This window comes from Somniosus microcephalus, chromosome 5, assembly GCF_052327205.1.
Source record: "Somniosus microcephalus isolate GS21.2 chromosome 5, FLI_Smic_1.0, whole genome shotgun sequence".
Classification (NCBI taxonomy): Eukaryota; Metazoa; Chordata; class Chondrichthyes; order Squaliformes; family Somniosidae; genus Somniosus; species Somniosus microcephalus.
In genome coordinates this window covers 65,577,492-65,603,941 of record NC_140991.1, presented here as the reverse complement: position 1 = coordinate 65,603,941, position 26,450 = coordinate 65,577,492, and the positions used below count along the sequence as shown (strand labels likewise).

The following is a 26,450-nucleotide window of genomic DNA, read 5'->3' as shown; positions in this document are numbered from 1 at the left end:
CGACTATGTAATACTAAAGTACAGTACAAGCTGTTTTTAACCACCTGATTTGTGCATTGGAGTTTGCCTGTTCGAAGCAGCTGTCTGATGCACTCATCACTTCCCTATTTGTCTTGCTATTCCAGCTTACAGGTTTATACTTGCATGCTCAGATCAGCTGTGGTGCAAACTGTAACATTCTGGAATGATCAACTATGCATAGCTACTCGACAGCTATGGCCGATTGTCCCAGTGTGCTACAGCTGTCCTGATGGCTGATCCCAGCAACTGAGTATAGTTCTTAAGTGAAATTGTGAATTCCAGAATGGGGTTCTATAGAAAATTAATTACTTACAACAGCCAGTTAAAGTAGCATTAATGTCCATTTATAAGCATTGATTTACCATTGAACTTTATTGCAGGGGTTTGAGATTTGCGATTTTTGTCCGAGGTAACTGATTTGTATATTATATCTCCACCCAGCATAAGTATATAATGCATCCTCATACCTATTCCTTCAGTTGAATTGTGAAAAAATATAATCTCCGTCACTTGTGCTGGAGACTTGGAATATAGACCTATAACTGTTGTATGAAAGTCGATCTGTGAAAATGATGGATAATATTTTTAGTAAATGGATAATTCTGCTCTGTCACAAAACCTGTTTCACATTTAAAAATGAACTCAACATCAGTTGTTGTCATTTCATTCAATTACACATTCTTCTTTCCATTTAATTGTTATGTCCTCCAGGTAGAGTTATCTGTGATTGCAGTGCTTGATGGCAGCATAGTTTTTCCTGGTTACTGTTGTGGCGAAATGATCAAACTAAGGATTGCCTAAGTTTTTCCTCTATACAGCATCAGTTTCTTTATTAAATGGAAATAAAGCCACTGGGTGTGGTTAATGCAGGAACTATGAGTCTGTACTAAAGTTATTTAACTTTAGCAGGAGAAAATGGGATGGCTTAGTTAAGTGAACATAGTTCTCTGACTAAAGCAATAAGAAACAACTGAAGGGAATCAGTAAATAAATAGAAAAGCAAGTAATATGCTGGAGTAGTTCAGTTCCATTTTTTAAAATGGCAGTGGAATTCCCCAGAATCTATTTAGAAATATATAAAGCTTCCAATTAAAATCTTAAATGGTGTTGAGCATTCTAATCTTTTTATTTCACTCATAGGAAAAACACTGATGAGTCAAAAGTACAAATGGTAAGAGTGACTCACATTAACTTTCTTACTCTCTAAACTGAAAGCAGATTACACTATCACCCATGTGTTACATAGGAACAGGAGTAGGCCATTCAGCCCCTCGTAACTGTTCTGCCATTCAATTAGATTATGACTGCTCTGTACCTCAACTCCATTTACTTGCCTTTTATGCCATATCCCTTGATACCCTTACCCAACCAAAATCTATCAATCTCGGTCTTGTAAATTTAATTGACCCAGCATCCACAGCCTTTCAGGGACCCGAGTTCCAGATCTCCATTAGCCTTTGTGTGAAAAATTGCTTCCTGATTTCACTCCTTAAATGACCTAGCTCTAATTTTAAGATTATGCCCTCTTGTTCTGGATTCCCCTACCATAGGCATTAGTTTCTCTGCATCCACCCTATTGAAACCCTTTATCATTTTAAACACCTTCATTAGATAAAATTCTCAATTTACTAAACTCCAGGGAAAACAAACCAGGTTTATGCAACCTGTCCTCATAATTTAACCCTTTAAGCCCTGGTATAATTCTGGTGAATCTGCGCTGTACCCCCTTCCAAGGCCAGTATATCTTTCCTGAGATTCAGTGCCAAACTGAATGCAGTACTCCAGATAGGGTCTGACCAAGACACCCTACAACTGAAGCATAACTTCCTCACTTTTGAATTCCAATCACCTTGAGATAATGGCCAACATTATATTAGCCTTTTTAATTACTTTTTGTACCAGTGCACTAGCATTTTAGTGATTTGTGCACAAAGAAACCTAAATCCCTTTGCTCCACCACAGCTCGTGGTGTCTCACCATTTAAGATATCCTCACAATCCCCCCACCCCCTCCATTGAACTCTTATCTGCCAAAGTTTTTTTCCCACTCACTTGTCTGTCTATGCCCCTTTGTAACTTTCTGCTCTCATCCACACAACTGCCCTCCTAACTTGGTGTCATCTGAAAACGTGAATATAAAACTCTCCAGTCCTTCATCCAAGTCATTATATATGGTAAAATACTGAGGCTCCAGCACAGATCCTCGGGGAACACCACCTGTCACATCCCGCCAATCTGAGAATGTTCTCTTTATCGCCATTCTCTGTTTCCTACCTCCCAACTAATTACCAATCCATGTCACCAAGGTTACCTCCAATTCCATGCTCTTTCAATTTTGCTAATCACCTCTTATGCGGAACCTTATCAAGTGCTTTCTGGAAGTCCAAATAGACAACATCCATAGACACTTCCCTATTCACCAGACTAGGGACTTCCTAAAAAGATGCAACTAAATTAGTCAGACATGACTAATCTATGCCAACTCTCTTTGATCAGCTGATACTTGTCCAAGTATTGTCACTCTCTCTCTGATCTATTCCAGTACTTCACCCACAATTATTGTTAAACTGACAGGTCTGTAGTTACCTGGTTTCGCCCTCCCTCCCTTCTTAAATAGTGGAGTAAAATTTTCCAATCCAAAGGCACAATTCCTGGGTCTAGAGAGCTTTGGAAAATTATGACTAATGCATCTGCAATTTTCTCACATTTCTTTTAAACCCTGGTGTAGAAACCACCAGGTCCTGGAGATTTGTCTATCTTGCGTCCCATTAATTTCTCCATTACCATTTTTAAAAACTTGTATTAAATCCACTAAGTTCCTTCCCTTGACGTATTTTTAGGTTCATTTATGCCACTAGTATTTTATCCGTCCCTTCACTATGGAAAAAGGCTACAAAGTATTCATTTAACAAGTCTGCCATTTCCTTATTATCCATTATAGTCTCGCCTGCATCTATCTTTAATGGGTCAACATTCCTCTTTACCACTCCCTTTCACTTAATATACTTATCAAAACTAACAGCAAAAGTTTTGATATCACTTGCAAGTTTTTTATAGCTCTCCCAGTCCACTGGATTTCCACTTTTCCTTGTGTTTCTGTAAAAAAAAATTCAGCTTGATGCTGTCTCTTACTGGATTTCTTGACCATGCTTAACTACATAAGTAGAGTCATTGCTTTTTAGGGGTATATACTGGTTTTGTATCATACTAAATACTTACTTGAATACTTCCCACTAATTGTAGGTTTACCCATTAACAGATCAGCCCAGTTCACAATGGTCAATTCATTTCTTATCCCTTTGAAGCTTGTCTTAGTAAATTTAAAACCTTGGTTTGTGACTCTCCTTTCTCCTTCTCAAACCTAATATCAAAATCAATCATATTATGGTCACTATTTGCAAGATGCTCACTTACCGTCAGATTGTTAACTTTTTTTAAATTCATTCCTGGGATCTGGGTGTTGCTGGCAAGGCCAGCATTTATTGCCCATCCCTAATTGTCCTTGAGAAGGTGCTGGTGAGCTGCTGTAGTCCGTGTGGTGAAGGTGCTCCCGTAGTGCTATTAAGAAGGGAGTTCCACGATTTTGACTCCGTGACGATGAAGGAACGGTAATATATTTCCAAGTCAGGATGGTGTGTGACTTGGAGGGAAACTTGCAGGTGATGTTATTTCCATGCGCCTGCTGCCCTTGTCCTTCTAGGTGGTAGAGGTCGTGGGTTTGGGAGGGGCTGTCGAAGAAACGTAGAAACATTAGAAGATAGGAGCAGGAGTAGGCCATTCGGCCCTTCGAGCCTGCTCCGCCATTCAATGAGATCATGGCTGATCATCCAAATTCAGTACCCTGTCCCTGCCTTCTCCCCATATCCCTTGCTCCCTTTAGCCTTAAGAAATATATCCAACTCCTTGAATATATTTAATGAACTGGCCTCCACCGCCCTCTGTGGCAGAGAATTCCACTGGTTCACCACTCTCTGGGTGAAGAAATTCCTCCTCATTTCAGTCCTAAATGGCTTACCCCTTATCCTTAGACTATGACCCCTGGTTCTGGACTCCCCGGCCATCAGAAACATCCTTCCTGCATCTAGTCTGTCCAGGCCTGACAGAATTTTATAGGTTTCGATGCGATCCCCTCTCAATCTTCTAAACTCCAGTGAGTATAAGCCCAATCGACACAATCTCTCCTCATACGTCATCCCTGCCATCCCAGGTATCAGCCTGGTGAATCTTCTCTGCACTCCTTCCATGGCAAAAACATCCTTCCTCAGATAAGGTGACCAAAACTGCACACAATACTCAAGGTGCGGTCTCACCAAGGCCCTGTACAACTGCAGCAAGACATCCTTGTTCCTGTACTCTAACCCTCTTGCTACGAAGGCCAACATACCATTTGCCGCCTTAACCGCCTGCTGCACCTGCATGCTTACCTTCAGCGACTGGTGCACAAGAACACCCAGGTCTCTTTGCACTTCCCCTTCTCCCAATCTATTGCCATTCAAATAATAATCTGTCTTCCTGTTTTTGCCACCAAAGTGGATAACCTCACATTTATCCACATTATAGTGCATTTGCCATGTTTCTGCCCAATCACCCAACCTGTCCAAATTGTACTGGAGTTTCACGACATCCTCCTCACAGCATACCTTCCCACCCAGGTTTGTGTCGTCTGCAAATTTGGAGATATTACATCCAATTCCCTCGTCCAGATCATTAATATATATTGTGAACAGCTGGGGTCCTAGGACCGATCCTTGCGGTACCCCACTAGTCACTGCCTGCCCGTCAGATAACGACCCGTTTATTCCAACTCTTTGCTTTCTGTCCGCCAACCAGTTCTCTATCCAAGTCAATACCATGCCCCCAATCCCATGTGCCTTAATTTTGCACGCTAATCTCTTATGTGGGACCTTATCGAAAGCCTTCTGAAAGTCCAAATACACCACATCCACTGGTTCTCCCTTATCTATTTTACCAGTTACATCCTCAAAATTCCAGTAGATTAGTCAAGCATGATTTTACCTTTTGTAAATCCATGTTGACTTTGTCCGATCCTGTCACTGCTTTCCAAGTGCTCTGCTATTACATCTTTTATAATAGACTCTAGCATTTTCCCCACTACCGATGTCAGGCTTACCGGTCTATAATTCCCTGCTTTTTCTCTACCACCTTTTTTGAATAGTGGGGTAACATTAGCTACCCTCCAATCCATGGGTACTGTTCCAGAGTCTATCGAGTTCTGGAAGATGACCAGCAATGCATCTACTATTTCTAGGGCCACTTCCTTAAGTACCCTAGGATGTAGATTATCAGGCCCTGGGGATTTATCGGCCTTCAGTCCCATCAATTTTCCTAACACCATTTCCCTACAAATACTGATTTCTTTCAGTTCCACCCTTTCATCAGACCCTATGTTCCCCGGCATCTCTGGGAGGTTATTTGTGTCCTCCTTTGTGAAGACAGAACCAAAGTATGTATTTAGTTGGTCTGCCATTTCCTTGTTTCCCATTATAAATTCCCCTGATTCTGACTGTAAGGGACCTACGCTTGACTTCACTAATCTTTTTCTCTTCACATATCTATAAAAGCTTTTACAGTCAGTTTTTATGTTCCCTGCAAGCTTACTCTCATATTCTATTTTCCCTTTCTTAATTAATCCCTTTGTCCTCCTTTGTTGACTCCTAAACTGCTCCCAATCCTCAGGATTATTGCTTTTTCTAGCCAATTTATATGTCTTCTCCTTGGGTCTTACGCTATCCCTAATTTCCCTTGTTAGCCACGGTTGAGTCACCTTTTTTGTTTTATTGTTATGCCAAACTGGGATGAACAAATTCTGTAGCTCATCTATTCGGTCTTTGAATGTTTGCCATTGCCTATCCACCGTCAACCCTTTGAGTGACATTCCCCAATCAATCCTACCCAACTCGCTCCTCAGACCATCGTAGTGTAGCAGTTCGTGTTCACCTAGGTAGGTATTGGACGAATGACTACGAAATAATCGAGTTCGACTTCAGGAGAACAATTTAGAAGTTGTTTATTTACAAGAACAGACGAAATACAGCAGGTAAGGCGGTTGGATGCAGGAGCACCGTGCAGTAGGTCTTTCCCCAGCGGTGACGCCACGAGGACTGAGTCCGCAGTCCTGTGGAGAGCGTGATGACGTCATCACGCTCGGTCGCGCTTCCCCGTGCTTGGGTGGTCACGTGACCACGTTGTGACGTTAGCGCGTTTGCCCGCGCTTGGGTGGTCACACGACCTGCGCCGTTGCGTTGGTGCGTTGCTGTGGCTGGCCGTTGCGGCTGAAGTCGCGGGAACGAGAGACACCCGGCACTGCAGCTGGCCGATGCGGACGAAGTCGTGGGCGCGGTAGGCCCACTGTGCCGGCGGCCGTTACGGGAGGTCGAGCTGGGCCGGCGGCCGCCGCGGGTGCATCACGTGATGCGCGACGTGACGTCAGCACGTCACGTCACGTTCTTCAAGGGGCAACGGCCCAAACAGGTAAGTTATATACATACATTAGGTTAAAGTGAATTATGTACATTATATATGTAAGGGACACCCGGTGATACCGCCACAGTAGTTTCCTTTATTTAAATTGAGGACCCTAGTCTCTGAGTGAACTACTTCATTCTCCATCTTAATGAAGAATTCGATCATATTATGATCGCTCCGACCCAAGGGACCTCGTACAACAAGATTGCTAATTAATCCTTTCTCGTTACATAATACCCAGTCTAAGATGGCCTGATCTCTGGTTGGTTCCTCGACCTATTGGTCCAGGAAACCATCCCGTAAACACTCCAGGAATTCCTCCTCCACAGTATTGTTACTAATTTGGTTAGCCCAATCTATATGTAGATTAAAGTCACCCATGATGACTGCTGTGCCCTTATTGCACGCTTCTTTAATTTCCCTTTTAATGCCATCCCCAACCTCCGCCTTACTGTTTGGAGGTCTATATACCACTCCCACTAACGTTTTCTTCTCCTTTAGTATTTCTTAATTCTACCCATACAGATTCCACATCATCAGAGCTAATATCCTTCATTACATTGTGTTAATCCCTTCTTTAACCAGTAATGCTACCCCACCTCCCTTTCCTTTTTGCCTATCTTTCCTGAATATCGAATACCCCTGGATGTTGAGTCCCCAGCCTTGGCCATCCTTGAGCCACGTTTCTGTAATCCCAACCAAATCATATTCGTTTACCTCTATTTGCACAGCCAATTCATCCACCTTATTACGAATGCTCCTCGCATTAAGACACAAAGCCTTCAGGCTTGTTTTTTTAACGCTCTTAGACCTATTAGAATTATTTACTGTGGCCACGTTTGATTTAAACCATTGATTTCTCTGACTGCCACTTTTGTTTTTCTCCTTCCTATCTTTTGCTTTTATCCTTGTTTCCCTTTCCTCTGTCTCCCTGCTCAGGTTCCCAACCCCCTGCCATTTTAGTTTAAACCCTCCCCCAGAGCACTAGCAAACACTACCCCTAGGACATCGGTTCCAGCCCTGCCCAGGTGCAAACCGTCCGGTTTGAACTGGTCCCACCTCCCCCAGAACCGGTTCCAATGTCCCAGGAACTTGAATCCCTACCCCTTGCACCATTCCTCTAGCCACGTACTCATCTGAAATATCCTTCTATTTCTACTCTGACTAGCACGTGGCACTGGTAGCAATCCTAAGATTACTACCTTTTGAGGCCCTATTTTTTAATTTACCTCCTAACTCCCTATATTCCGCTTTTAGGACCTCATCCCGCTTTTCACCTATATTGTTGGTGCCTATATGCACCACGACAACTGGCTGTTCACCCTCCCCTTCCAAGATGTTCTGCAGCCGCTCTGAGACATCCTTGACCCTTGCACCAGGGAGGCAACACACCATCCTGGAGTCTCGTTTGCGGCCGCAGAAACGCCTATCTATTCCCCTTACAATAGAATCCCCTGTTACTATAGCTCTCCCACTCTTTTTCCTCCCGTGCTGTGCAGCAGAGCCACCCCTGGTGCCAGGAAGTTGGCTGCTGCTGCTTTCCTCTGATGAACCATCCCCCCCCAACAGCACTGTATCTGTTTGAGAGGGGGATGTCCACAGGGAACCCCTGCACTACCTGCCTGCGCCTAGTACTCCGCCTGTTGGTCACCCATTCCCTTTCTTCCTGTCCAACCTCTACCTGCGGTGTGTCCAACTCTGTAAACGTGCTATTCACAATGTCCTGAGCATCGCGAACGCTCCAGCGTGTATCCAATCGCAGCTGCAGTGCGGTCTGTCAGTAGCTGCAGCTGGATGCACTTCCTGCACATGTAGTTGTCAGGGACACAGGAAGTGTCCCTGAGTTCCCACATATTGCAGGAGGAGCATACCACGTGGCCGGGCTGTCCTGCCATGACTTACCCTTTCATTAATTGAATTTAAATTAAATCAATCAATCCCACTAATTACACTACAGTTAAATGGTTTACCAACAGCCCCCGCTACACCAGAGAGACCTTAGTAACTGTAAACCACGGAGTTAAAGTTTAAAAAAGAGAAATACTCACCAACCAATCACTTACCTGCTTCCTGGTGACATCACACTTTGATTACTTTTTACACCTCTCTCCCGCTGCTGAGTTGGTAAGCCTCGCTGCTTGCTGCTCCTTTATAGTCGCTGCGCTCCTCGCTCCACTCCCAGGTCTGTCGCTCTGGTCGGGCCTCGCTGAATCCGCCGCTTTTAAACTGCCGCCGCTCCTCGCTCCTCACCCAGGTCTGTTGCTCTGGTCGGGTCTCGCTGAATCCGCCGCTTTTAAACTGCCGCCACTCCTCGCTCCTCACCCAGATCCGTCGCTCTGCAGGTCCAAAGAAGCCTTGGCGAGTTGCTGCAGTGCATCTTGTAGATGGTACACACTGCAGCCATGGTACGCCGGCGGTGGAGGGAGTGAATGTTTAAGGTGGTGGATGGGGTGCCAATCAAGCGGGCTGCTTTGTCCTGGATGGTGTCGAGCTTCTTGTGTTGTTGGAGCTGCACTCATCCAGGCAAGTGGAGAGTATTCCATCACACTTCTGACTTGTGTCTTGTAGATGGTGGAAAGGCTTTGGGGAGTCAGAAAGTGAGACACTCCCCGTAGAATACCCAGCCTCTGACCTGCTCCTGTAGCTACAGTATTTATGTGGCTGGTCCAGTTAAGTTTCTGGTCAATGGTGACCCCCAGGATGTTGATGGTAGGGAATTTGGTGATGGTAATGCCGCTAAATGTCAAGCGGTGGTGCTTAGACTCTCGCTTGTTGGAGATAGTCATTGTCTGGCACTTGTGTGGCGCAAATGTTACTTGCCACTTCTCAGCCCAAGTCTGAATATCGTCCAGGTCTTCCTGCATGCGGGCATGGACTGCTTCATTGTCTGAGGAGTTGTGAATGGAACTGAACACTGTGCAATCATCAGCGAACATTCCCACTTCTGACCCTATGATGGAGGGAAGGTCATTGATGAAGCAGCTGAAGATGGTTGGGCCTAGGACACTGCCGTGAGGAACTCCTGCAGCGATGTCCTGGGGCTGAGATGATTGACCGCCAACAACCACAACCATCTTACTTTTTGCTAGGTATGACTCCAGCCAGTGGAGAGTTTTCCCCCTGATTCCCATTGACTTCAATTTTACTAGGGCTCCTTGATGCCACACTCTGTCAAATGCTGCCTTGATGTCAAGGACAGTCACTCTCCCCTCACCTCTGGAATTCAGCTCTTTTGTCCATGTTTGGACAAAGGCTGTAATGTGGTCGGGAACCGAGTCGTCCTGGCGGAACCCAAACTGGGCATCAGTGAGCAGGTTATTGGTGAGTAAGTGCCGTTTGATAGCACTGTTGATGACGCCTTCCATCACTTTGTTGATGATTGAGAGTAGACTAATGGGGAGGGTAATTGGTCGGATTGGATTTGTCCTGCTTTTTGTGGACAGGACATACCTGGGCAGTTTTGCACCTTGTCGGGTAGATGCCATTGTTGTATCTGTACTGGAACAGCTTGGCTAGAGGCGCGTCTACTTCTGGAGCATAAGTCTTCAGCACTACAGCCGGAATGTTGTCGGGGCCCATAGCCGTTGCTGTATCCAGTGCGCTCAGCTGTTTCTTGATGATATGTGGAGTGAATCGAATTGGCTGAAGACTGGCTTCTGTGATGGTGGGGACCTCGGGAGTAGGCCAATATGGATCATCCACTCTGCATTTCTGGCTGAAGATGGTTGCAAACGCTTCATCCTTGTCTTTTGCACTCACTTGCTGGTCTCCGCCATCATTGAGGATGGGGATATTCATGGAGCCTCCTCCTCCCGTTAGTTGTTTAATGGTCCACCACCATTCACGACTGGATGTGGCAGGACTGCAGAGCTTTGATCTGATCCGTTGATTGTGGGACTGCTTAGCCCTGTCTATAGCATGCTGCTTCCACTTTTTAGCATGCATGTAGTCCTGTGTTGCAGGTTCCCCAGATTGGCACCTCATTTTTAGGTACACCTAGTGCTGCTCCTGGCATGCTCTTCTACACTCCTCATTGAAGCAGGGTTGGTCCCCTGCCTTGTTGGTAATGGTAAAGTGAGGGATATGCCGGGCCATGAGGTTACAGATTGTGGTGGAATACAGTTCTGCTGCTGCTGATGGCCCACATCGCCTCATGGATGCCCAGTTTTGAGCTGCTAGATCTATTCTGAATCTATCCCATTTAACATGGTGGTAGTGCCACACAATACGATGGAGGGTGTCCTCAGTGTGAAGACAGGACTTTGTTTCCACAATGACCGTATGGTGGTCACTGCTACCAATGCTGTCATGGACAGATGTATCAGCAACAGATAGATTGGTGAGGACGAGGTCAAGTAGGTTTTTCCCTCATGTTGGTTCTCTCCCCGCCTGTCGCAGGCCCAGATTGGCAGTTATGTCCTTCAGGACTCGGCCAGCTCAGTCAGTAGTGGTGCAACCAAGCCAATCTTGTTGATGGACATTGGAGGCCCCCACCCAGGGTACATTCTGTGCCCTTGCTACTCTCAGTGCTTCTTCCAAGTGGTGTTCAACATGGAGTACTGATTCAACAGCTGAAGGAGGGCGTTGGTGGTAATCAGCAGGTTTCCTTGCACATGCTTGACCTGAAGCCATGAGACTTCATGGTGTCCGGAGTTAATGTTGAGGACTCTCCGGGCTACTCCCTTCTGACTCTATACCACTGTGCCGCCACCTCTGGTGGATCTGTCCTGCTGGTGGACTCGTCACTAAATCCAGTATGGCCTGTTCCCTTCTCTGTTTTAAAACGTATTGTTCTAGAAAACTGTCCTGAACAAATTTTACAACTTCATTGCCTTTACTGCTTGAGCTGTTCTGCTTCTCCCGGTCTATGTAAAAATTAAAATCTCCCATTACAACCACATGTTTTTGATACATGCTTCCCTGATCTCTCTATTTATGCATCGCCCACTACATCACTACTATCAGGGGGTCTGTAAACAACTCCTACCAGAGCCTTGCATCCTCTGCTGTTCTTTAACTCTACCCATAGTGTTCCCTCTGCCTGATCACCGATACTGAAATCCCTTCTTCTACTGAGGTAATTGTGTTTGTTATCAATATTGCTACTCCCCCCCACTTTGCCGATTTCCTTTACAGTATTTATTTTCTACATTTGAAAAGCAATTGTGATGGAAAGGTGAAATTCTCTCAATGTGCTTCCTTTTTGATATTATGAAATTTTGGACTAATGGTACTGCATCCTTTAGTTTCTATAAATAAGTTAACTGTCAACTTTTTTATGCATTACATCACTTTGTGGCAGAGACTTGGGTACATCTGTTTCCTGCCTTCAATCTGTTTGAAAACGCAGTGTTTTATGATCTGTGTAAAAGATGTTTTTGGTGAAGGATTTGTGCGGAAGAGAAATTGATGTGCAGAACTGGTATTTAAAAATACCATCATTTTATGTAGAAACTGTGTCTCAAGGGAATAAAAATAAAGCTGTAGCACCCCAAAAGTAGCAATGTTTAAAATATGAGTGATGAGGCTGAGTTTGTCCTTGTGCACTCAGATGTGATGTTAAGATATAAAGTTGGAAAATGTCTAGCAGGCTTGCAAAGGACAGGGAATATTGAAGTGTAGATAGAAACAAAGTGGGTGTGTGTAGGTGTAGGGGGGGGGAGAGGAAGTAATGCCAGATTTTTATTTTTTCCTTTATTCCCCCCCATCCCCCAACCAAGATACAAAGTATTGATGATTTTCCTAACAACTTGTGGGGGGAAAATTGGCTCACGCCCCCTTTGGGGAGATAACTTCGCTGGGGCGCTACTTTTAGCGCCCCAAATAAGTTAGCACCCCTGCGCCCGAAATTCAATGGTAGCGCCCCAAGCAGGAGGCGGGGCGCTACTGGAAGCGCCCCGCAGGAGGAGGTCAGAGGGGGCAGGTGCTGGCAGGTGGCCCAAAAAAAAATAGCCGCCCGGCACCTGCCCTTTAATTATTGCTGCCCCGGCCACGGAAACGCCACCCTGACCCTGTCGGACATAGTGTCCAGCGGTCGGTCAGGGGGCGTGAGCCAAGTTTGCGGGCGATGAAGTAATCGCCAGGAGGCGCTGTGCCGCAGGACGCTACCGCCACCGCTAATCTCCTGCTGAATTTGACGGGAGGTGTTGGCAGCACCCCGCCCGGGCGCTAGTTGCTTTGCGCCCTGTTAGCGCCCCCCTCGGGGCACTAACTGGAGGTGCAAAGCAACCAAATTTTTTCCCCCTGTGTGTTTACAATGTCCTTGATCATATAATTAGTGTTTATTAAAGCCACAATGGGCCTATTTTATGGGGAAAGATTCTAAGTTGTTTACCTGTCTTTTATGCTTCACTTTGATTCAACTATGTAGAATTCGTTTCTTGTAATAAGAAAATAATTTTTTCATAGAATATAATTAGACTCAACCTTTTACCCTTTTAACAGTTACTTTCTGGGAGGGTTAAATTGTTTTGAGAAGATGGAGGCTCGATAAGGTGCCACATAAAAGATTGTTACGCAAGGTAAGGGCTCATGGGGTTGGGGGTAATATGCTAGCATGAATAGAGGGTTGGTTAATGGACAGAAAACAGAGAGTAGGGATAAACAGGTAATTTTCCTGTTGGCAGGCTGTAACTAGTGGAGTGCCGCAAGGATCAGTGCTTGGGCCTCAGCTATTTACAATCTATATTAATGATGTAGATGAAGGGTCCGAGTGCAGTGTATCCAAATTTGCTGCTGATACAATGCTAGGTAGGAAAGTAAGCTGTGAGGAGGACACAAAGCGCCTGCAAAGGGATATAGACAGGTTAAGTGAGTGGGCAATATGGTGGTAGATGGAGTATAATGTGGGGAAATGTGAGGTTATTCACTTTGGTAGCAAGAATAGAAAAGCAGAATATTTTTGTAAATGGTGAGAAACTAGTAAATGTCAGTGTTCAGAGCGATTTAGGTGTCCTCGTACAGGAAACACAGAAAGTTAACATGCAGGTACAGCAAGCAATCAGGAAGGCAAATGGCATGTTGGCCTTTATTGCAAGGGGGTTGGAGTACAAGAGTAAGGAAGTCTTACTGCAATTGTACAGGGCTTTGGTGCGACACACCTGGAGTACCGTGCACAGTTTTGGTCTCCTTATCTGAGAAAGGACATACATGCCTTAGAGATGGTGCAACGAAGGTTCATTAGATTGATCCCTGGGATGAAAGGGTTGTCCTATGAGGAGAGATTGAGTAGATTGGACCTATACTCTCTGGAGTTTAGAAGAATGAGAGGTGGTCTCATTGAAACATACAAGATTTTGAGGGGGATTGACCGGGTAGATGCTGAGAGGTTGTTTACCCTGGCTGAAGTGTCCAGAACTAGGGGGCATAGTCTCAGGATAAGGGGTCGGCCATTTAAGACTGAGATGAGGAGGCATTTCTTTACTCGGAGGGTTGTAAATCTTTGGAATTCTCTACCCCAGAGGGCTGTGGATGCTGAGTCTTTGAGTATATTAAGGGCTGAAAGAGGTTGATTTTTGGACTCTAGGGGAATCAAGGGATTAACGGTGCTCCCATTTCAAGGACACATTTTCTGTTGCATACTTTTCAAAGGTTGCATCTATGTCCTGGGCATCCCTCAGTCTGATTGACCTGTAGAATCTATAAAACTTCTGCATGGAGTCATTCTCGCCTGTTTATTGAGTATTATTGTTTTGATATGTCAAAATGATGATATGTCCAGGTAGCTGATTTTATATCCTCTGCTGAATCTCCTCCCCCCCTCACTAAATTGTACTAACTTGTTATTTGCATTGATATTTGTTCATTTTCCTCTTCTTTTTCTCTCTCTCTCACCCACCCACCCACCCACCCCCCCCCCCCACCACACACACCATTTTCAAAATATTTGTGCTCGTCTTTTCACTGCCTCATTTCTCCCGATTTCTGTAATCTGCTCCAGCCCTGTGTCCCTATTAACACCCTCCCCTCTTCCAACTCTGATCTGTGTTTTTTTCCCCCCCTTTCCTCCCCCATTCTGAAGTCAGTGGCAAAGTCTTTGGGTCTATACCCAAAGTTGGATACTGTTGAGGGGGATGACTCACCAGGGGAAGGCAGCAGCAGCCAGCTTCCTGGCACCAGGGACGCTTCTGCTGCTCAGAAAGGGAGGAAAAAGAGTGGGAGAGCAATAGTGGTAGGGGATTCTATCGTAAGGGGAACAGATAGGCGTTTCTGTGGCCGCAAACGTGACTCCAGGATGGTTTGTTGCCTCCCTGGGGCCAGGGTCTGGGATGTCACTGAGCGGCTACAGGGCATTCTTAAGGGGGAGGGGGAGCAGGCAGAGGTCGTGGTCCACATTGGGACCAACGACATAGGAAGGAAGGGGGATGAGGTCCTGCATCAAGAATTTAGGGAGCTAGGTAACAGATTAAAGAGCAGGACCTCAAAGGTTGTAATCTCTGGATTACTCCCAGTGCCACGTGCTAGTAAGTATAGGAATGGGAGGATAGAGCAGATGAATGCGTGGCTAAAGAGTTGGTGTAGGGGGGAGGGTTTTACTTTCCTGGATCACTGGGCCTGCTTCTGGGAAAGGTGGGACTTGTACAAGTCGGACGGGTTGCACCTGAACCAGAGCGGGACAAATATCCTTGCGGGGAGGTTTGCTAGCACTGTTGGGGGGGGTTTAAACTAACTTGGCAGGGAGATGGGATACAGAGGGGAGCTGAAATAGGGGGTGATGTGCTGCCAATTATAGAGAAAAAAACAAGTCAGCTTGGTAGACAGGGCAAATATATAAGGGCAAGGCTGGATGGCATCTATTTTAATGCAAGGAGTCTTGCAAATAAGGTGGATGAACTGAAGGTGTTGATAAACACATGGGAGTATGATATTGTTGCTATCACGGAGACATGGTTGAGGGAGGGGCAAGACTGGCAGCTCAATATTCCGGGGTACAGAATCTTCAGGCGAGACAGAGGGGGAGGTATAAGAGGAGGGGGTGTCGCAATATTAATTAAGGAGTCAATTACTGCAGTAAGGAGGGATGATATATTAGCAGGGTCCTCTAATGAGGCCATATGGGTGGAGCTTAAAAACAAAAAGGGGGCAAGCACTTTGCTGGGAGTGTACTATAGGCCTCCAAACAGTCAGGGGGAGATGGAGGAACAGATATGTAGGCAAATCTCAGAGAAATGTGCAAATAATAGGGTAATAATAATGGGGGATTTCAACTTCCCAATATTAACTGGGATAGTCAGAGTGTGAAAGGCTCAGAGGGTGTAGAATTCTTAAAGTGCATCCAGGAGAGCTTTTTGAGCCAGCATGTAGAAAGTCCGACAAGAGAGGGGGCGGTACTGGACCTAATTCTAGGGAATGTGGCCGGCCAAGTGGAAAAAGTGCTAGTAGGTGAGCACTTTGGTGATAGTGACCATAATATGGTAAGATTTAAGGTGGTCATGGAAAAGGACAGGGATGGGCCGGAAATAAAGGTTCTAAATTGGGGGAAGGCCGATTTTAATAGGATAAGGCAGGATCTGGCCAAAATGGTCTGGGATCAGCTACTTGTAGGAAAATCCACATCGGAGCAATGGGAGGCTTTCAGAAGGGAGATTGAGATCATACAATGGCAACATGTTCCCGTAAAGGTCAAGAGTGGTTCCAAAAACCACAGGGAACCTTGGATGTCAGGGGATATACGAGAATGGATTAGGAAAAAAAGGAGGGCTTTTGGTAGATACAAAAGGCTAAAGACGGAGGAAGCCCTAGAGGAGTACAAAAAGTGCAGGGGGATACTTAAAAAAGAAATTAGGAGATCAAGGAGGGGCCATGAAATAACACTGGCGAGCAAAATAAAGGAAAATCCGAAGATGTCAGTGTTCAGAGCGATTTAGGTGTCCTCGTACAGGAAACACAGAAAGTTAACATGCAGGTACAGCAAGCAATCAGGAAGGCAAATGGCATGTTGGCCTTTATTGCAAGGGGGTTGGAGTACAAGAGTAAGGAAGTCTTACTGCAATTGTACAGGGCTTTAAGTATATTAAGGGTAAGAGGATAACTAGGGAAAAAATAGGGCCCATTAGGGACAAAAGTGGCAATCTGTGTGTGGAGCCGGAAGATGTAGGAGGGGTTCTAAATGAATTTTTTGCATCTGTTTTCACTATGGAGAAGGACGATGTAGACATAGAAGTAGGGCGGGGGGACTGTGATATGCTCGAACATATTAACATCGAGAGGGAGGAGGTATTGGCGGTTTTAGCTGGCCTAAAAATGGATAAATCCCCAGGCCCGGATGAAATGTATCCCAGGCTGCTGTGTGAGGCAAAGGAAGAGATTGCGGGGGCTCTAACACATATATTCAGGACCTCTCTGGCCACAGGGGATGTGCCAGAGGACTGGAGAACCGCTAATGTAGTACCATTATTCAAGAAGGGTAGTAGGGAAAAACCGGGGAACTACAGGCCAGTGAGCCTAACATCAGTGGTAGGAAAATTATTGGAAAAAATTCTGAGGGACAAAATTTGTCTCCACTTGGAGAGGCAAGGATTAATCAGGGATAGTCAACATGGCTTTGTCAAGGGAAGATCATGTCTGACTAATTTGATTGAACTTTTTGAGGGGGTGACTAGGTGTGTGGATGAGGGTAACGTAGTGGATGTGGTATACATGGATTTCAGTAAGGCCTTCGATAAAGTCCCGCACAGGAGACTGGTCAAGAAGGTAAGAGCCCATGGAATCCAGGGTGCCTTGGCACATTGGATACAAAACTGGCTTAGTGGCAGAAGGCAGAGGGTGATGGTCGAAGGTTGTTTTTGTGACTGGAAGCCTGTGGCCAGTGGGGTACCACAGGGATCGGTGCTGGGTCCCTTGCTGTTTGTGGTCTACATTAATGACTTGGATATGAATGTAAAAGGTATGATCAGTAAGTTTGCGGATGATACAAAAATTGGTAGGGTGGTAAATAGCGAGGAGGGTAGCCTCAGTCTGCAGGACGATATAGATGGGTTGGTCAGATGGGCGGAACAGTGGCAAATGGAATTTAACCCGGAAAAGTGCGAGGTGATGCACTTTGGGGGGACTAACAAGGCAAGGGAATACACAATGAATGGAAAGACCCTAGGCAAGACGGAGGGTCAGAGGGATCTGGGTGTGCAAGTACACAGATCCCTGAAGGCGGCGGAACAGGTGGATAAGGTGGTAAAAAAGGCATATGGGATACTTGCCTTCATTAGCTGAGGCATTGAATATAAGAGCAAGGAGGTTATGATGGAGCTGTATAAAACACTGGTTAGGCCACAGCTGGAATACTGTGTGCAGTTCTGGTCGCCACACTACAGGAAGGATGTGATCGCGTTAGAGAGGGTGCAGAGGAGGTTCACCAGGATGTTACCAGGGCTGGAGCGCTTCAGCTATGAAGAGAGACTGGGCAGATTGGGTTTGTTTTCCTTGGAGCAGAGGAGGCTGAGGGGAGACATGATTGAGGTGTACAAAATTATGAGGGGCATAGATAGGATGGATGCTGAGGAGCTTTTTCCCTTAGTAGAGGGGTCAATAACTAGGGGGCATAGATTCAAGGTAAAGGGCGGGAGGTTTAGAGGGGATTTGAGAAAGAACTTTTTCACCCAGAGGGTGGTTGGAGTCTGGAACTCACTGCCTGAAAGGGTTGTGGAGGCAGAAACCCTCACAACATTTAAGAAGCATTTGGATGAGCACTTGAAATGCCATAGCATACAAGGCTACGGGCCAAATGCTGGAATATGGGATTAGATTAGACAGGGCTTGATGGCCGGCGCGGACACAATGGGCCGAAGGGCCTCTATCCGTGCTGTATTACTCTATGACTCATGCTCTCAGACTCTGGAACTCTTACCCTAAACTTCTCCGTCTTGCTGTGTTCTTTGACACCTTCAAAAGCCTCCATAAAATGCAGTTGATCCCTTTCCATAATTTCTCCTCTACCCCTTCCCATGTTCTACATCCAATGTAAAAAAAAAAAATGGATTTTTTGCTGCATTAAAGTTGCTATATGAATGTAAGTTGTTGTATTTATGTGAGAGTCCAGAGTTGCATCACCACTAAGTCTGATCCTGTTCTCAACTGATGCATGCTTCTAGCAGGAGTCATCGGATAGGTATTAGGAGTCGGAGCCCTAGAAGTTTATTTCTTTAGCCTCTGTTGTAGCATCCTGACTGTTGCTCTGCCCATTATCATCTAACTCCTAGATCCATGGACTGAACTTCAGACATTCTTGATCTCCAGAGCACAAATACTCATATTAGTAAATGCTCTGAGCCATCAGTTTGCGCTCTTATGTATACTTTCAAGAACACTTTTGCTAATTATACCAGATAAAATCTAGACGTATTCTGCAAAACAATTGATGAATTTTGAAGTGCAAAAATAATAGACAAGCAAACATTGGCAAGTCAAAATTTGATCTGAATATTGCCAAAATTTTTTTGTTTGCAAGTCTTACTGGCCCACTTGAGATCTGAAGAAACATGGAAACATGGAAGATAGGAGCAGGAGTAGGCCATTCGGCCTCTCGAGCCTGTTCTGCCATTTAATGAGATCATGGCTGATCATCCAAATTCAGTACCCTGTTCCTGCTTTCTCCCCATATCCCTTGATCCCTTTAGCTTTAAGAAATATATCTAACTCCTTCTTGAATATATTTAATGAATTGGCCTCAACTGCCTTCTGTGGTAGAGAATTCCACAGGTTCACCACTCTCTGGGTGAAGAAATTCCTCATCTCAGTCCTAAATGGCTTACCCCTTATCTTTAGACTGTGACTCCTGGTTCTGGACTCCCCCGCCATTGGGAACATCCTTCCTGCATCTAGTCTGTCTAGTCCTGTTAGAATTTTATCAGTTTCAATGCGAATCCCCTCTCATTCTTCTAAACTCCAGCGAATATAAGGCTAATCAACCCAATCTCTCAAAGAATGTTAGTTTGCGTAATTATGCCTGTTTAGAGTAGGAGACACGCCTCAAACCTCCAACTGCAGTCATCAGAAATTTGTCTGCCAGATACAGATGGCAGGCTGTTATTTCATGCCTTGTGGTTTGGGCTTTTGACCTAATTACTTGAAGAATATCAAACCATATGCAGACTTGTCATGACTGCTAAATGAATTTGCTGTGTAATGTTAATATGCAAGATTGTTGATTCAAAATACTGCATAATTCAGTACTGTTGAGTTGCAACAAAATGCAAATGGTTTGTTTAATCTCTTAGAACACCATTTAAATTGAAGGTCAAGTTCAATGCTCCAAAACCAATGGCAGGGATAATAGGTAGGACTGCAGAGTGCAGTCATAGGATAAAAATAAGCACTGTACTTGATAAATTACTCAGATATTGTCACCACTTTCTATTGATATAACATTTGATTTGAAAATGTAAGCTAAAAGCATTTGATGTTTCTTTTTACTCTTTTTTTCTCACTGATCTATGTTAGTACTTCAAAACACTAATGATAACATCTTTCATCCATATGAAAGACTGCTATACAAGCTTAAAGCAGTGGCTATCCTAGGCAAACCTTGAGAGTTGAATAAAGAATTGGCTGAAAGAGAGGAAGTAGTTAGGGGAGTGATGTTAGACTGGTGCATTCTACCTAGTGTGGCCTCCGGATCAGTGCTTTTTCTGACTGTTCCTGATCTGATTGGTCACATTCACAGCTGATGCCGAACGTCATTAGAGTCTGATGAAACAGTCAAAGAGTTACAACAGGACCTCGATAATACTTACAAGTGGGTCAAACTATGACAGATAAAATTCAGTATAGATAAGTACAAGGTATTATACATTGGGATGGGGGAAAAATGGAGGATATAATTAGTGAATGAAGTTGAACCAGAAGGAAAAAGGCTGAAAGAGATCTGAGAGTGATGGACTCTACACTGACCATATCCAAACATTGCAGAGCTGCAGGTAATGAGGGCTGAGCTATTTTGCCAAATCAGTCGTGTATAACTCTGAGGCCATTGTGCTGAAGTTGTATAATTCTCTGAATAATGTGTTCAGCTCTGGTCACCAGGACACCAGAAAATATCCAAGCTCTGGAAACAGGGCAGAGAAGAGCCAATAGACTGAACTCTAAAGTATAGGGGTGAGTAAAGTTGAAAGGTTAGAAGAGCTTGGACTCCTAAGCCATGACAGGAGGGAAATTAGAGTGATTTTATAGAGGTATGCAAGACCAGAAGTATAATTGAAAAGGTTAATCCTTAGCAGCATGTCAAGTTTACTAAAACTATAGGACTAAGGGACAAACTGTTGTCAGGAAGTACTTTTTCACGGAAAAAGTGATTAATACTTGTAATGGTCGCCTAGGTAGAGTAGCGGAGGCAGAATTCTGGAGTCATTCAAGAGGCAGTTGGATATTGTGATTGAGATACCATAGTTTACTGTGGAAGGATGAGCTAGATAGACCAAATGGTCGTCTTCACCTATACTTAGCAGATGTTGTTCTGGGTGTGGTTTTTTAGATTTGTTGAGATGTTTCTCATGATTGTCTCGATAAAGAGCTTATCAAGTGCAGCTCCAGCAGTTTCTAAAGGATTTTGTAATGGTGCCATTATAATGTAGTAATTGCTCCCCCTTGAGGAAATTGAAGTATTTCTCTGAAGTGTTGAAAGGGCTTTATTGAAACCTAAGTATACAGTATAATAGTTAATAGTTGATTATAATGCTTCAAACCCAGGTAGAAACTCTTCATTTTAATGATGAAGCCCCAGTAGCGATTAACTGTGAATAAACAATGAAAACTGAAAGAAGGCAAAATGTAACTGGTACGATAGCAAAATACTGCAGATGTTGGAAATCCGAAATAACAACAGAAAATGCTGGAAAAACTCAGCAGGTCAGGCAACATCCGTGGAGAGAAATTTGAGTTGACGTTTCGGGTTTGACCCTTCTTCAAAACTGGAGAGAAAAGGAACTAGATCGAAGGCAGGGCTGCGATCGGACAAAAGAATAAAAGAACCAAAAGAAGTAAAAGAGATTAGAAGCTAGACGAGATGGTAATAGGCTGGGATTAGGTGTAAAGTGTACTGGCAGGGCAAAAGATAGCTGCCAGGTGTGAGAGAGAAACAAAAGGAAAGGGGGGGGAGAGGAAAGGAGTGGAAAAATATAAGTAAAAATGAAATAGGGGCCGAGGTTATGATCTGAAATTGTTGAACTCGATATTGAGACCGGAAGGCTGCAGAGTGCCTAATCGGAAGATGAGGTGCTGTTCCTTGAGTTTACGTTGAGCTTCCGTGGAACAGTACAAGAGGCCAAGGACGGTGAGGTCCGAGTGGGAATGGAGCGGTGAATTGAAATGACAGGCGACCGGAAGCTCGGGGTCACCCTTACGGGCTGAACGGAGGTGTTCCGCAAAGCGGTCACCCAATCTGCGTTTGGTCTCCCCAATGTAGAGGAGACCGCATCGTGAGCAGCGAATACAGTATACTAGATTGCGAGAAGTACAAGTAAATCGCTGTTTCACCTGGAAGGGGTGTTTGGGGCCCTGGACAGTGGGGAGGGGGGAGGTATAGGGGCAGGTGTTACACCTCCTCCGCTTGCACGGGAAGGTGCCAGGCGAAGGGGAAGGGCTGTTTGGGGTGATAGAGGAGTGGACTAGGGTGTCTCGGAGAGAGCGGTCCCTGCGGAATGCTGAAAGGGGAGGGGAGGGGAAGATACGTTTGGTGGTGGGATCACTTTGGAGGTAGCGGAAATGCCGGAGGATGATCCGTTGAATGTGGAGGCTGGTGGGGTGAAAGGTGAGGACAAGGGGAACCCTATCGTGGTTCCGGGAGGGAGGGGCAGGGGTGAGGGCAGAGGTGCGGGAGATAGAACTGACACGGTCGAGGGCAGTGTCCACCACGGTAGAGGGGAATCCTCGGTTGCGGAAAAAGGAAGACATGTCTGAAGCACTGGTGTGGAAGGTGGCATCGTCGGAGCAGATACGGCGGAGGCGGAGAAACTGGGAGAATGGAATAGAGTCCTTACAGGAAGCGGGGTGGGAGGAAGTGTAGTCCAGGTAGCTGTGGGAGTCAGTGGGCTTGTAGTAAATATTGGTCGATAACCTATCCCCAGAGATGGAGACGGAGAAGTCGAGGAAGGGAAGGGAAGAGTCAGAGATGGACCATGTGAAGGTGAGGGCAGGGTGGAAATTGGAGGCAAAGTGAATGAAATTGTCAAGTTCGGGGCGAGAGCAGGAAATGGCACCGATACAGTCATCAATGTATCGGAAAAAGAGGTGAGGGAGGGGACCCGAGTAGGACTGGAACAAAGATTGTTCCACATAGCCCACGAAAAGGCAGGCATAGCTAGGACCCATGCGGGTACCCATGGCAACGCCTTTGATTTGGAGGAAATGAGTGGAGTTAAAGGAGAAGTTGTTCAATGTGAGAACAAGTTCAGCCAGGCGGAGGAGGGTCGTGGTGGATGGGGACTGGTCGGGCCTCTGTTCAAGGAAGAAGTGGAGTGCCCTCAGGCCATCCGGGTGGGGGATGGAGGTGTAGAGGGATTGTACGTCCATGGTGAAAAGGAAGCGGTTGGGGCCAGGAAACTGGAAACTGTTAAAGTGGCGGAGGGCGTCCGAAGAGTCGCGGATGTAGGTGGGAAGAGACTGGACAAGGGGAGAAAAGATAGAGTCAAGATAGGAAGAGATAAGTTCCGTAGGGCAAGAACAGGCTGAAACGATGGGTCTACCAGGGCAGTCCTGTTTGTGGATCTTGGGAAGGAGGTAGAAGCGGGCTGTGCGGGGTTGGGGAACTATGAGGTTGGTGGCAGCGGGGGGAAGATCTCCAGAGGAGATGAGGTCAGTGACAGTCTTGGAAACGGTGGTTTGATGTTCGGTAGTGGGGTCATGGTCCAGGTGGAGGTAGGAGGAACTGGTGTTGATTATAAATAAGTAAATAAAGATTTGTAGGTGTAATGAAAAGATGCAGGAGAATAATTTATACAGAAAAATCAAATAAATGAAAGATACTTGATACATCGCATTGGATGCAAGATATTTTCACATCTCCATGCTTTAAACATCAGAGATTTTCATCTGTTTCTTCCCCACCATCCCTAAAATGCAAGTACAATTCAAAATAGCTAGTCCTGAATGGGGAAGATCTGCAGAATACGATGAAAAGGATATGTACAAGTACGATAATTGTACGATAATTCCTTCCCTACTTGTCCTTTTTTGAATTTCCCTATTTGGCAATGTTTCCCAGCTAAAAATATGATTTGTTAATCTGTTCCCAGCCTTCTCGCTTACCATTTTTTGTCTTGATGCTGCTGTTACATGATCCACGAGTTGCGCTGTTTATTTTTGTGGGGCATCAGATGGGATGTTACATAGAAACATAGAAGATAGGAGCAGGAGTAGGCCATTCGGCCCCTCGAGCCTGTTCTGCCATTCAATGAGATCATGGCTGATCATCCAAACTCAGTACCCTGTCCCTGCTTTCTCCCCATATCCCTTGATCCCCTTAGCCTTAAGAAATATATCTAACTCCTTCTTGAATATATTTAATGAATTGGCCTCAACGGCCTCCTGTGGTAGAGAATTCCACAGGTTCACCACTCTCTGGGTGAAGAAATTCCTCCTCATCTCAGTCCTAAATGGCTTACCCCTTATCCTTAGACTGTGACCCCTGGTTCTGGACTCCCCTGCCATCGGGAACATCCTTCCTGCATCTAGTCTGTCTAGGCCTGTTAGAATTTTATAAATTTCATTTGAGATCCCCTCTCATTCTTCTAAACTCTAGCGAATACAAGCCCAATCGACCCAATCTCTCTCCATACGTCATCCCTGCCATCCCAGGTATCAGTCTGGTGAATCTTTGCTGCACTCCCTCCATGGCAAGAACATCCTTCCTCAGATAAGGCAACCAAAACTGCACACAATACTCAAGATGTGGTCTCACCAAGGCCCTGTTGCTGCTGCCCTACCTTTCCCCTCATAGCTACTGCTCTTGTCCTTTTGTAGAAGTGTGTTGAAGTATAAATGGGGAGAGGGGAAGTGGCATCAATTTTTAGCTGTGTTTTACTGTTGAAAGTAAAGCTTTAAACATTTTTTTTAGCTAATTTGCATCCATTTGTTAAAATATTGCTCTTTCTGTGTTTTTCTTGTAGAAGAAAATGAAGTAGTGAAACTGAAGAGCATAACCCAGGGGCCAGCAGATGTGAAATTAGAAGATGTGAAACCAGGACTCGTACTCTCCCAAGACATTGCTGGGGAGATAGCAAACCCTTGTACCCACAATGGTCTTCCGAATCCTAAGTCAGCGCTGAATGCTGAGGACCAAGAGGGGGAAAAGAAAACAGTGGTTCAAACCAGACAACAGCCTGATCTCAATGGTGAAATCGGTATGGCTCGAAATAACTTCTCAGCAGCATTCTGAAACCATGGCCAAACATGGTTCCAAGGAATATTGTCCATGATTACAAAGCTTTATTCATTTCATTAATAATGCAGTTTGTTCTCACACTTTGATGTTTACTCCGTTAGCATGAAACTGACAGAGCAGAGAGAAATTTATGCTTTTGATCTACATTTGCATAAAATTTGTTTTTACAATGAATAATGGTAAAATTTGATAAATCTATTTTGGAAAAAGAAAATTGCTTTGATGTTTTTAATGTATAATACTTCCTCATGAAATCACACATTCTGGGAAAATTCAAGATAAATCCATCATCTTTACCTTTAATTCATAATTCCTTAGGTATAGAGACTGGGTAAACAACGCTAAACTAGTAGCAGCTGTTCAGTTGTCCCTCACATATGCTTGCACCCAGAATGAATCTGTTTAACATAATTTTATGTTGAATTTTTTTAACACATTTATATTCCCTAACCAGTGATGATGCTGACAACAGTAAATTTTAGTGATTTGTTTTTGTGTATCCTGATGATTAGAAAAGGAAATTTTGTAAGGGCTAACTACTAACCATCTGATGTGTCCTGCTGTTTTAATTTTAAAAAAATTTAAAAAAAAAAATAAAAAAATAAAAAAATTTTTCAGGGAAATACTATTTAAAGTGAATGCCATGGACTAGTTCTTTGATAGCGCCCTAGTCGTTTTCCATTTGCTCAGTAAGCTTGCTTCAGCTAAATGGATTGCCTTGGAATGTACCTATGTCGTACCATTAATGCTACATTATTTATGTTTATGTATTCTACACTAAGTTTTTGCTATACTTAGAATTCATAGCTTCACTATTTCCTCTGAACTTTCATATCTCCACCATTGCTGAATTATATCCAAAAAGCTCTTTCATGCCAAACCTTTTTTCCCTTCCTCAACAACTCATAAACGTCTTGGGTCTAGCCATGTCCATCACACCAGATGCTATGCTTTTCTTGGTGTGGGGGGGTGCGGGAGGGGGGAAAGTGCCATTGATTGAACTGGAGCCTGAAAATTACAAGCATTTCCAACTGCTCTCTAATTGGCCTCAGCAGTTTATATGTAACTACAATTACCTGTATTTGTCTATTTAAAACTTTGGCCTTAAACGCATGGGTCAGTTTAACAGACAGGCATCACAACCATGCTGTAGGCCTGTGAGCAAGGCCACTAGTACCTCTCTATTAAATTCAAGTCCAAAGGTTTGAATACTGCTCCCAAATCTGAAGTCTCTTCAGGTAACTCTCAAATTCGTGGACAGGATATTTTTTTTTTTTTAAAAAGCTTGGCTGATTTGCTTCTTCTCTTACCCCCTGTCTCCCGACTTCTCTTTCTCTGTCGCAGCCTTTTATTTTATTGATGGTGTACAATTCCTCTTTCTCATTCTTCCTTAGCTCTTAATATATTGCCATACACAATCTTCCTGCTTCCTGCATCCTCACACTGTTAAAATCCAGACTCAACACTCAACACATTGAGTCCTTGTTCTCCAGGTTCTTGAAATTGCAGAACTCTGTATTTCCTTAGTCTTCCTTCCCTTTCCTCCTATAATCTACATTCTTTTAAAATCCATT

General features: G+C 44.7%; 1 protein-coding gene across 6 annotated transcripts in view; it reads left to right on the top strand.

Annotated features, from left to right (window-relative positions):
- acbd5a (acyl-CoA binding domain containing 5a) overlaps positions 1-26,450 on the top strand; it is a 97,652-nt gene that overhangs the window by 55,783 nt on the left and 15,419 nt on the right. For all 6 annotated transcript variants that reach the window (XM_085987714.1, XM_085987709.1, XM_085987710.1 and 3 more), the window contains one exon: positions 24,602-24,835. In XM_085987714.1, the coding sequence (XP_085843840.1) occupies positions 24,602-24,835 (234 nt within the window). The remainder of the gene's footprint in view (positions 1-24,601; positions 24,836-26,450) is intronic.